Source organism: Zosterops lateralis (assembly GCF_965231275.1).
Source record: "Zosterops lateralis genome assembly, chromosome: 2".
NCBI classification, from domain to species: domain Eukaryota; kingdom Metazoa; phylum Chordata; class Aves; order Passeriformes; family Zosteropidae; genus Zosterops; species Zosterops lateralis.
The window spans coordinates 7080559-7093282 of NC_139763.1; the positions used below are offsets into that span (position 1 = coordinate 7080559).

The 12724-nt window shown below is 37.3% G+C and overlaps 1 protein-coding gene across 14 annotated transcripts in view; it reads right to left on the minus strand.

Annotated features, from left to right (window-relative positions):
* KDM6A (lysine demethylase 6A) overlaps positions 1-12724 on the minus strand; it is a gene marked incomplete at its 3' end in the record, with an annotated part of 151201 nt that overhangs the window by 101389 nt on the left and 37088 nt on the right. For all 14 annotated transcript variants that reach the window (XR_014592571.1, XM_083884462.1, XM_083884460.1 and 11 more), the window contains exon 4: positions 3584-3633. Coding sequence is in view for 13 of the 14 variants with exons in the window: in XM_083884462.1 (XP_083740588.1) it covers positions 3584-3633 (50 nt within the window). The remainder of the gene's footprint in view (positions 1-3583; positions 3634-12724) is intronic.

Below are 12724 nucleotides of genomic sequence, written 5' to 3' on the forward strand. Positions count from 1 at the left end.
GAATATCTTACTCCTTGCTGAGCTTCTAATCCTGCCTCCTCAGAATATGTCAAAACTGATAATCATGGCAGACATTTACACTTGATATCTTTATTTTCCCAGGAGCATCAACATCTACGAACTGCAGTTCGAGCTGTTGTCTGCCTCTCCTGAACTGCCCTTTGTATCCCTTCATCCCCCACAGTCCTCCTCACCTCCCCCAACATGTTGACACAGGGGAGTTTTAAAAAGAAATCAGAATGAAGTACATTGCACAGAAGGGAGATTTATTTTAGCATAGGCACATAAGAAGAAACATTGAGAGAACTACTTGAATGCAAGAATGAAAGTCATATTGGCTTTTATCCAAGCTGAGATATTTACTTCACAACATTTCAAGTCAAATAATTTTTTTTTAAATGCAGAGTTAAGGTACCACAGTGCCTTTGTAGTCAAAAATTGCAGAAACTCAATTATTTTACAGGACATTTTACAGTGATCTGTGAGTACCCAAAGATTACAGCAAAAAATGGTCTATTTAGGAATACGCAGCACAATGCAACTCAACACCTTCAAAACTATCCACACAGGTAGTTCTTTGAAAGGAAATGACATCTCATCAGCACAGAAGGAGTATTGATCTGGTAAATGGCAAAATACAGCATCCTCCTAACCTTTCACCTTCACTCCTGTCACTAGAGTATATATCCAGAATATATTTTCTAAAGTGTTTTTTCCTTCTCTTTTTGTTCCATACGATCAACACAATGCTTACTGTAATAGCAACAAAACAACCCATGCATCAAATTCTGACAGAAAACAACCTGGTTATTTCAAACCAGACCATCAGAAAAATCTATGAAAATTCAACCATCAGAAAAATCTATGGGGAGGAAAAAAAAAAAGTAAAATGCTTTTTTCATGAAAGGAAATATAGACTGTATATCATGAAATGAACAATGTATGAAAATAATGCTCAATTACCAACCCCATGCAACTCTAAAAATCCAAGTAGCAGAGAGCAAAAATACTTTATAAAAGGAGGCCAAACTACACCCAAAGCAATCTGAAAACTCTCACAATTATTCTGTAAGTTCTCTCTTTAAAAAACGACATAAAGGACACTTATTTCAACCAAGTAAATTTGCACTGCACGACAGTTTGTAATTTCAGATAAACTGCCCAAATTTATAAGGCTGTTCCTGTCTGACTTCAGACCTGCTTTATATAATAACCTTGATGTGATTCAGCACTCTCCAGTCCCCCAAATCTCACACAGCTCCCATCACAGCTCACAAATACCACCCTTCCTTCACACTCTTCTCTCTCTTCCTTTCTTTACCAACACAAATTTCAACAACTTAACTGATGGCATCCAGCCCTGTAAAAACTAAAAAAAAATTTAAAAAATTTAAAAAAACTTATAAAGAATTCCACAACAGTAAAACAAGGAAATATGACTGGGTTCTTTGCCATCTGTAGCTCTTTGGGGGGAAAAAAATTCACAAAGTAGAACGAAACAGCATAAAAGTGTGACCAAAAACAAACCATAAACTTACTATTCCTGACTAAATGGTTTCTTACAGATACAAGGCATTAAGGATGACAAGAAACAATAAATCCTCTCAGCTGGAGGGAGGAGGGGAAGGTCTTTCTCTAGACCCAATCCAGGCAGCTTCCCACTGCCAACTCCAGAACAGCTTCGTCATCCATTAATAAGATGAAATATGATCCATCTGTGATTTTTACCACTTTCAGTAAAAAAGTTACTAGCTGAAAAATGGTTTTGGACTTTTTCAGGCTCTTTTTCATGAATATCAAAACTAATAAAATCTCCTAAGGTTATAGGAAAAGAATCACTTTGGGCTACACATTTTTAAGAAAGTTCACAATGAGATCCTTCCCAGAGGAGGCCAATCTGGAGAAAAAAATTACTGGTTTTTTGGTTTCTTCTTCTTGGTGTTGGGTTGGATTTTTAATTTGTAGAACTTGAAATGGTCTTTTGTCAACTGCAAACAATGCTTTCATGTTTGCAACTGAAACTACTCAAAATAATGTCTGCACAGTAAAATTCTGGAGATACATACAAGAAATAGGTGTGTTAAAATATCACACATTGTATACAAACAGAAATTTTATTGCCATCAATGCTCTTGCGATGAAACTGCTGAACAGTCAGAGTTTACAATTATTTTAACTGTAGATAATATTCTGAGCCACACTGAAAACAACCTACACCTATAAGATATATATAATCATTTACATTCCACCCTGCACTCTGAAAATGCAGGAGAAATAACTTACTAATCACCTACCAATTATTTTAATAATGAGCCATTGGAATAAAAACCAGAAAAGATAATTCCAGCCATAAACTATTTTGACATGCTTAACACGAAAGAGTACAAACAACAGAAACTATTACAATTGATTTTTAATTAATTGATCGATTTCAACCCTTATTTACAGCAATCTTTAAAGCAGCTCTCCAAGAGCACATAAGAAGAACAGATTTAGGTTTATTGTTGTTGCAAGGGTTACTTCTGGAAAAACTCTTTCAATTCCAAAATGGCTCAGTGAAATAGGCCACTTGCACAACTCCTGCTGGAACAGGAGCTTTACAAGACAATACGAAAAATTTCCCTAGAATCCTTCAATTAGAGCTCTCCTTTATCTGCTACAAAACACTGATTCCAGTTCACTCTTCCACCCTTAATTCACCCTGCTTTTCTCCCCCTCCTCTGCCCAAATGGGAGAAGCTACCACAATGTATTTCAAAGCACTGTTACAGTCCCTATAAATGCAAAGAACACACAAAATGTTGTTTCTCTATTGCCATCTCTATGTGGTACCAAGAGCTCTCTTCATGAGCCCTCCCTATATGAAAGATGTTTAATCTTCACTTTTAAGGAAAACAGCTGCTTAACACCACACAAGTATCTAATGTGTTATGTGCTTTCCTGCACCTCTCTCTCAACCAGCAGCTTCAAATTATTTCATTTGACAATATACCAATGCTGACTATTTCTGACAATGCCATTGTAAGAATTTTTTTTCAATTTTATTCATCTAAAGCCATGATACCTCTACTTACAGACACAATACCTGTAGTTACAGACAAGACAGCTACACTAACAGGATCTGCTTCTATTTGACGTAAGAATGTTATTTAAAACACTGAAAAGAACTTTCAACAATTTGGTGTCTGTGGAAACAAAAAGCAACCTGAGAACATTTTTCCTATTCCCAGTCCAACGCCTGTGCAGCAGCTTTCAAGTGGTTCTGCTGCTCTCCACACACACATCCAAATATCTGTGCTGCATAAAAAAAACCCCTGAAGTAATGGATAATGATGGTAAAAAAGAAATGATTTAAAACTTGTCAGCTTAATTGAGCTGCCTTTTCAATACATGACACAAAGACTTACTTTCACTGAAATTCATAATGAATTGCACATATAGATGAGCATTTACATCAAGACTCAATATACCAAAAAGTAATTGAAGGTAGATATTCCAAATTTATATTGAATATAATCTATTTTAAAAATCTGAACATTTACAGCAACACATGGAAAGAAGAAAAAAAAAGAGCATATACAGACCTTCCAGTAGTCAGATTGTAAACTGTAGTACCTCTGGTATGCAGATAATGCTGTAGGAAAGAAAAAAATGAATGTTCAATTTGTTTTGTTTCATTTTCTTTGAGGAAAAAGATAGAAATCCTTAAGAGTCAGAATACAGAACATTAAAATGATAAATGGTTTAATAAAAGTAACACTGCCATGATAAGTACACTGTTGTGGGCAATGCATTCCTTAAGATTATAATTTTGTTTTATGAAATGTCAACCCAAAAGTATATTTATTATTAATCTTACAAATGTAAATCAAGCAATATTTTAAAGAAAACCTATAACGAAGAAATAATTTGAAATTTTGGGATTTTCATCCCGGACAAAGCTGTTGTAAGATTTAAAAATTTAATCATGTAGCTCATTTACCACGCTCCCTGATGCCCTGTAATTTCTGAAGAACTGGTGAGGAGGGACATACAAAGAGAAATCAATTTCACATGGCCTTTCATTCTGAGAAACAAAAGCAGGCGGAAAAGAAAAATAAAAGCTTACATTTTATTCAACAGCCACGGCCAAAACTAACCTGGAAATCAGTGCTAAGAACAGCCCTGCTCAGTAGAATATTAGCTCTACTTAGCAACCAATTTCTCCAATCACTTACTCCTGCATCCCTCTTCCTCACTAAAAATTCTGGTTGATTCATCTTGCCCTTGGGCTAACAGTCCACTTTGGACTAGAACACAAACAGGCTTTGTTTTTTTCTAAGAACACAGCACTAGGAACTATCAGAAATGAAGCATTTTACATGAAGATTCACTGCAGTAAAACCAAGATAACTGATTTTTCAACTGCTTGCTCCCTAAGATTTAAGAATGGAAAATACACCATGTGGGGAAACCAAACAACAAAATAAGAAAACTCCATCTTTGAAATACCATAAACACCAAACAGATCAAGAGGTAAGAACAATGTGTACTTTAGGTGCAGGGTCATTTCCTGGAAGCACCATGGATAAATTATGCCCATAAATGTTATCACCCTCCAATGCCTGTCCTGCGTATTTATTTTCGTTACCTGATAAAAGTCCTTGTGTTTAAGTGAAATAGGAACATACACATAATGACAAAGACACAGAACCCCTGTGCACTCATCTCTCTGTCAATGGAGACTCACAACCTTTATCTGTAAAAAGACACGAGCTGATCCATGCAATGAGGTGCCCCTCCCCACCAAAACGCCTCTGAGGCCAATTTCTAATTCTGATGTTCTAAACTGGGGTTTATTTAGATACCCAGATCAGAAAAATTAACTTAGAAGAACACTCACTGACCACACAGTATTAACATGCAATATATTTAAAATGCTTACATGCAACTCAGACAAACAAAATCACTTAAAAATATAATCTAAGTCTTTCACAATTTAAAAATACAATTCCTCCTCCAACCCCCACACCAAAAACCTGGTACAAACTGAAGGATATGACTTCAGTCTAACAATTTAATTGAAGAACATTAAAATTAAGCATATTTTAGTCACATTCTGTAATTATGCTTTAAAGTATTTTCACAATAAGACGAAATAACATCCTACTCCCCCCAGAAGTCCTTCTGGATTCAACTTCTCCAAGGTATCATTAATAAGTTTTCAACAAAAAGGAATAATTATCTTCTGAACACGGTAATGACTTTGCTTTTCCCAACAGGAACATAGACATGCACCATGAAACAGTTTTGTAATGCATCACATCACAAATAAAAGGTTGTTTTGTTTTTTTTCCTTTTACTCAAGCAGTACCTATCCCAGTTTCAAGGGTTAAAGTGTATTTCAAATACTCAGGTCAACAGAACCATATTATGCAGGATGCAAGAAACTGAGAACTTCTTGTAAACTTTTTTAAGTAATTACCTTAAAAGTAATTACTTTAAAAACTTTTTATCCATATACAGGGGATGTGGATAAAAAAATGAAAAGAACATTTAATACAATGCTAAGGATTTTTACCGGGAAAATAAAAGGGAGAATATTTTCACTGTAGCTGTTAAAAAATATAGGAAGTACCCACACGAATCTATTCATTTAAAAGGAGAGGTGGAATATGCTCACCTATAGCAGTTAAGGCACTGCTAGTAAGTTTATAAAATGTTGACAGTATTAAAAAAATACATAAATAAACAGAAGGACTTAAGAGAGAAAGAACAGGAAAAAAGAAAGCAAGAAGAAACTTGCCCTGAAAAATCCTAATGCCTCCATTTAACACAGGGAAGTTATTACAGAAAGGAATCTTTTGCTCCATGACATTCTACCAGCCTTCTTTAAGAAAAAGGATGTTTGGCTGTGATTTTCTGTTCTAACTTTTCCATTCTTCAATAAAGTTCAGCAACTTCCCACAGGAACAGCTGAAGTGATCATTTCATGTGCCAAGCTCAGTTACAATTAAAAACAAGCACATGGGAAGCGTGGACTGCTGAAATCTATTTCTGCTTTCGTGATAAGAGGATAAGGGCTCCATTCTAAAGAGCCACATTTCTCTTCCAGAGGAACAAAGAGGACACTTCAGTCTCCCTCGGAGTCTGAAGTGCCCAATTCTGCTGGTGGGTTCAGAAACCCCCAGGGACCCAGCCTGTTCTAGGCTAACACTATTCTCTTTCTACGTAACTTCTTGCAGACAAAAATGCTAAAATTCTCAGAGTTCTGCTAAAAAGGAGTTAAGGATGAATCATGGAGGGTTCCCTTAAACCAGAGCTAAAAGTCCCTTTCCTCCTCAGGAAAGTCAGACAATTAAAAAGTGTTACTATGCACAGTTTCAGTACTACTGAGTGCTCAACTTACAGTAAGCTACCTGTGAAATCTGATTTCAGCCCCTTTTACAACTACACTGAACACCTACATTAAACACCTGCTCCATGAGCACTCAAGCTCTGCTGAAAAGGATTAAAGAAACAGAAAAACGGGAAAAAAATTCAAGAAAATGTTATTTTTTTGCCAGAGCACATATGAAATATTCCTAACCAAGCATATTCCTAAGAAGGATCTTGCATATAAGACACCAGAAATCAAATTATGAAAACTTTTTAAAAACTGAACCAACCTAAATATAAAAGAAAACATGAACCATAAATGTTGAACCCTATCATATTTCATAGTCCCTGAGTGGGTCACCAGTAAACAGATATTTATCCTAAATTTTATGGTGTAGAAATTAGTACCGTATCTAAAAACCTATACTGTGGAACTAAAGTAACTGCTCCTTTAAATTAACTTTGTATCTACAGGAAGTTAGCACAAATCCCTCAAAATACAAACTTTATTCTAAAATAAGAAAAAAAGAGCAACTGATTCTGCAGAGCCACAAGAATTTTACACAAGCCCCTATCTGTAATATAGAGCGTGCCTTATCAGTGTAATGATTCTGACTATAGGATGATATTCCCTGGTTTATTAAAAAGCAAAAAAATCCCAGTTACTTGGGTCACGCAGCACATTAGTAGTATTTAAAAAAAAAAAAAAAAAAAAAAAAAATCCTAACATTAAAGGCTGAAATATAATTTTGCACCTTTACTTTTCATCCAAGACTGGTCATTCCAAAGTGAGACAATTTTTGCAACAAAAAGCTCCTATCAACTACTGCTCCTCTTTCAACGTAGGGTCAACTCTCATTTTTACAGATACAAGTGAATTACCTCATTTCAGTTATGATGTCCTTCTCAAACATTATTAAATGAGTGCTTTGAAATCACTCTTAGGCACAGCAGGATTCTGCAGATAATCTTTTGATTAGGAACTTACTATTGAGCTTTTTCAATTTAAAAGTTTGCCACTGAAATTCTTACACATATGGAATTGTAAAAAGACAATAAAGGACATAAAACCTTCTTTTTTCCCTGCATGTGAAACACTCATGAGCATCCAGAAAATGCACGTGTGAACTCAAAGAACAGGACTGAATGTCAACAGCAGGACAATACCTCTTGCCTGGCTGTCAACTACATTTTGTAGTCAACCACAGAAAACTCTTAAAAGCACAAAACTGACAGACCACATTCAGACACCCAAAACAATACTCAACGATTACTGTAAGAAGCGTTCAGTTACCTATTTCCATCCTTCTGTCCTTTATTTAATTTCTTACTCTATCAGTTTGCGCTCTCACTATGAACACCTCTCTCCAAAACCTGGCAATGTGTATTTATTTTCCTAACAGGTAATCCTTGTGATCACATTCTTGAAAACCCTGTGAGTGGCAGACACAGTATTTACCATCCTCCCCAGAGGAGGGGACCTGTATACCCCAAAGCTCTACACAGCTTTCCAAATCAATCATCATCAGCTATATTGCTTGGTGAAAATAAAATGTTTACCTGAAATAGCTCTGAAAAGCAAAACACCACCTTTCGAAAAGAATTGCAGCCACTGAAGAGTAAGAATAATCCTCACCTCAGGCTCGCTTCAGAAGCACCTCATGCAGAGCTGAGCCTCAACGAGTTCACACACTGCAAGTCCACTGGTTTCCTCTTACAGGTTTTTAGTCACTCAGAACTACCCACTTTGCAATGTATGTATGGTTACTTTAACCCTTACAGACTTTATTATGTGCCCCCTAAGAGTTTGCCTTCCTCTTCTACTGTCATAGGACCAAGGGACATGTCAGAAGCAGGACATGGATAACACTTCTTCCCTATTCCTCCATGTTTAAGATTCCTTGGTATCATATAGAGAATAAAAAACAAATTAAATTTAATTATCACATATGTGCTTTCAGGATTTTTAAAATTTTTTTTAATCTACTTAATTTCATAGGATGTTGGCAAAACTTAGTTTCAGTAGCAAGATAAGACAAGATTCTTTGTACCCAGAATCCAAATACTTGACCTAAACAAGGAAGGTGAGAGTGGGGAGGAAAAACGTCTAGACTGAGTGACAACCACCCACCTGTCACTTTTTGCACATTTCATCACAAATCATGCAGTCACAGAGGATGGCTTTTATGATCTGCTCTAAAAAACCTACTTTATGAGACCTTAAAACTTTAGAGGCCTTCAAAGTGATGCAAACATGGAGCAGTTTGAGTGTTTTAGTGCTTGAGTAAGAAGAAAGTGAACTACATACTAACACCATCTAGTGGCACCTTGCAAGGCTAAATGTGACTAACACAAAGTTTTGGCTTACTGAACTTAGAAACATCAAGTTTTAATTTGATGACAAACCCTGAAAAGAAAGCTTTAATACAAAACAAAGTTCCATACTGGTCTGTGTAAAACAGTATTGTGTTTTCTTAAACATAATAATTTTTAATTTTTAAACAAGCGCTATTATTTCTTAGTGCTTATCTGACGGGAAAACTAAGAGTAAAATAGAATATTAGCTGAATTACTGCCCAAGGGAAGCTTGGAAAGAGCACATCTCTTGATTTAAATCTGACTGCTTCCAGGAAAAAAATAAACCTTTATTAAACACCTAAGATATATATGCCAGTTATAGAAACAGCTTATATATAGTGCAGGTTTTACCCACCATGGTGTTTTAACCTAGCAAGATGAAAACTGCTCTGCTATAAAATTAAAGACATCAAAAGGTGAGAAAATTCCAAGGTTGAGCCAATAGAATTGACTGTGCTGGGTAACCACTGGCTGATGGCCAGGTTCAGAGAGTGGTGGGAAATGGAATTACATCCAGCTGGTCACCAGGCATGTTCCCCAGGGCTCAGTGTGGGGGTCACTCCTGCTTGGTATCTTCATCAACAACCTGGAAAAGGCATTGAGGGCTCAAGTTCAACAAGGCCAATGCTGGGTCCTGCACTTGGGTCACAAAAAACTGGGGAAAGAGGGGCTGGAAAGTAGAAAAGGCCCTGGAGTGGTGGTCATCAGTTGGAAGAACATGAGCCAGAGGGCTGAAGAGGCCAATGTCACCTGGCCTGTGTCAGCAGCAGTGTGGCCAGCAGGACCAGGGCAGGGATTGTCCCCCTGTACTGGGCACTGGTGAGGCCACACCTCAAATCCTGTGTCCAGTTTGGGGCCCCTCAGGACAAGCAGGACATTGAGCATGTTCAGAGATGGACAATGGAGCTGGGGAAGGGTCTGAAGCACAAATCTGGTGAGGAGCAGCTGGGGGAGCAGTGGTCTTTAGCCTGGAAAAAATAGTGCTCAGGGAACTCGTTGCCTTCTACAAACTACCTGCAGGAAGGCAGCTCTAGTGAGGTGAGGTGTCAACTGGTCTCTGCTTCCAAGCAACAAGTCTTGACAGGAGAAACAAAATGGCCCCAAGTTGCACCAGGAGAGATACAGATCGGGTATTTTGAAAATTTCTTTTGTGACAGGGTTGTCAAACATTGGCACAGGGGAAGTGGTAGAGCCACCATGCCTGGAAGTATTTGAAAGACATGTAGATGTTTTGCAGGGGGACACAGCTCAGTGGTGGCCTTGGCAGTGCTGAGTTAATGGTTGGACTAGGTTAACTTGATAGTCTTTTCCAACTTTCATGATTCTACAATTCTGTAATAACAAAAAAAAAAAAAAAAAAAAAAAAAAAAAAAAAAGTGGAAGTGAGAGCAGCAAAATGCCACTCAGGTCTTTTGTTTTAAGGCCTCAGGCAGATGCTGCTCTCTGCTTCCTCCAGAGATTTGTACTGAAAGTACCAAAGAGACAATCAAAGAAGCCTGAAGCACGTCTTCCTTTCAACACAGAATGAAGGCTGACACACAAAAGCAACACAAGCATAGATTTAAGACAGAAAAATCATCAAATAGTCCTCTTAAGAAATTTTATTCACAAGTCCACATCCTCATCTGGAAATGTAATGCAGCAGCAAAGTGGTGTGAAGGCCACTGCTCCATAAAGTATTAAATGTGAAAAGAAACACAGGAATTTGACAAGAAATTTACAGTTACAAGAATCTTTTAGGTCTTGAACTCTGTGAAAGCCTTAAAATACTGAGAAGCAGAGAAGAAACCCAACGGATTCTCATCAAGCTAAAAAATCCTTCCAAGAGTGTATTACACAAAAAGATCTTTTAACAATTAAGTGTTTATTTAGAACACCGTCCAAAGTGAAAATTTTCAGACAACCAGTCAAAAACATGGCCCAGGTATATTTTATAATAAAACTGTTGACTCCACCTCTGCTCCACATACACACAATTTATAAGGAACACTTTAATGTTCTAAGCTTCCTTCTATCTACAGATTTTTTATGCAATGGTTTAAACCACCTGAAATTAAACCACTCAAAATTTATCTCATCTTCAGAATTCTGCTCTAAATAGAAGCAACTCAAATTCTAGCAGTTAGTACCAGTTACAAACAACAAAATAATAAAAAAATTCCTTAAACCTAAATATCACACTTATTTGAAACAGTCATCTCTTCCTTGACTCATTCAAGCTATTTAATTCATTCTAGTTCTTCAGGACTCATCAATAAGACAAGACAGCCCAGCAGGAATCAGCACAATCCTGTCCATGCTGTGAAGTTCTCCTTTATATTTTATAAAATTACTGTTACAATCCTGCAGCTCAGAGCACAGCACATGAAAATGCTTCCCAATAACAATACTTCCTTTCAAACTCCTGAAAGATGGTCATCACCACAGAGAAATTCCCTACGGAGCTGGAATTGTCAGTACAAAGGGACACATACACATTGTTGAATTTGGGAGTTTCTTACAACCAAACAACTTTACAAAAGAACAATTGGAAAATGTTTAAATTTCATGTTTAGGTGGCATTGTAATAAAAGAGCTGCTCAATTAACATCCTGAGGGGGTTTTTTAGTAACATTTTAAATTCTAGATTAATGATTACTAAAAAAATGCCCCTGAACTAACAAACACTATCTTATAAATTACTTAAAATGATTTTGTATTAGTATTTTTGACAAAGCAGTCACCATCAAAATAAATACTGCTAAAACTGTTCTGACATAGAACATTTAAAAATGAGACTACCACTTGAGTACAACAATAAGAATCATTTCAGTTCATTATTTATTGTGTTTTAGTAACTGCGGCACAAATAATTTCACGTTCTTCTCAAATCATTCATTCATTAACTGCATTTTCCACTTCCAGGAATTTTGCTTAGAAAACAGCAAGTCAAAAAGGCAAATGATTGAAGCACATCTCCATTTGTACCACTGTGAACTGTCCTCCAAGTCACAGACTGAACACGGCCAATGCACGTGCCCCTTCTGCCAAATAAAGGTCCCCAAGGAAAACACAGATGATGTCAATCCACAAGCTCATTAAACAGCAGTCAATTAGAACTCGAGTCAGCTAGAACCCAAACCTTAGAACATCACTGTCTGCACTCCTTACTGCTTATGGAAACCAGCCATGAAATAAAAAATAAACTCCAACTATCGGTGGAACATGTGTTTCCTTCAAGACCAGAGCACAATAATTTGGTAAAAAACCCATCCGTCCCCAGGAATCCAGTAACAAACAGCCCACAGTTTCACATCAGCAGTCCTAACCGGATTCAGAATCCTCCCAGCACCCATAGGCTTCTAGGACAATCTATCCACCTCCTCCAGCAAAACCCCAAGGCTGAGGTTTCACACTTTGGGGCAATTGCATGGCATTTTTGTGCAGGGTTATTTTTCAGTTGGATCAGTTCCCCACCCAGCTGCAGGCTCAGCTGCACCAGCACAAAGAAAGCAACCCACAGACATGGGGGTGCCACTCAGGGCGTGCCCAGGCAACAAGAGGTTTGGGAACCTCCAAAACTATCCAACAGGTGGGGAATAGCTGCCTTGTCAAAAATGAAAGAAGAATTAGATCAGAGTTAAGAAAATTCTACTGAGGAAATGAAATAGTTTTCACCAGGAGGAGTCAATGTTCCCATTTTAGGAAATCCCAAAGCTGAATTCTGATCAGTCACGATCAGTACAAAGCTGAGCACATGCAGGCAAAGCTGAAACCAATCCATCTGCAATCTTGGTGATAAGTGTCTGAATACAAATCAGTCTCTCACTGGATTTAAAATCTGCACAAAGGCTGATCCCTTGCACAGGACCTTCTCCTAACCAGCAGCAGAGTGCTGATAACACAACAACTCCATTCCATGGCTGCAGAGAAAATCCTTTAGCTATCAACAGCAATTCAAACTTCCCGCATTTTGGGAAAACTGCAACCCGCAGAGCAGCTTCAGATCTTTTAAAGGCTAGCAGTGACAC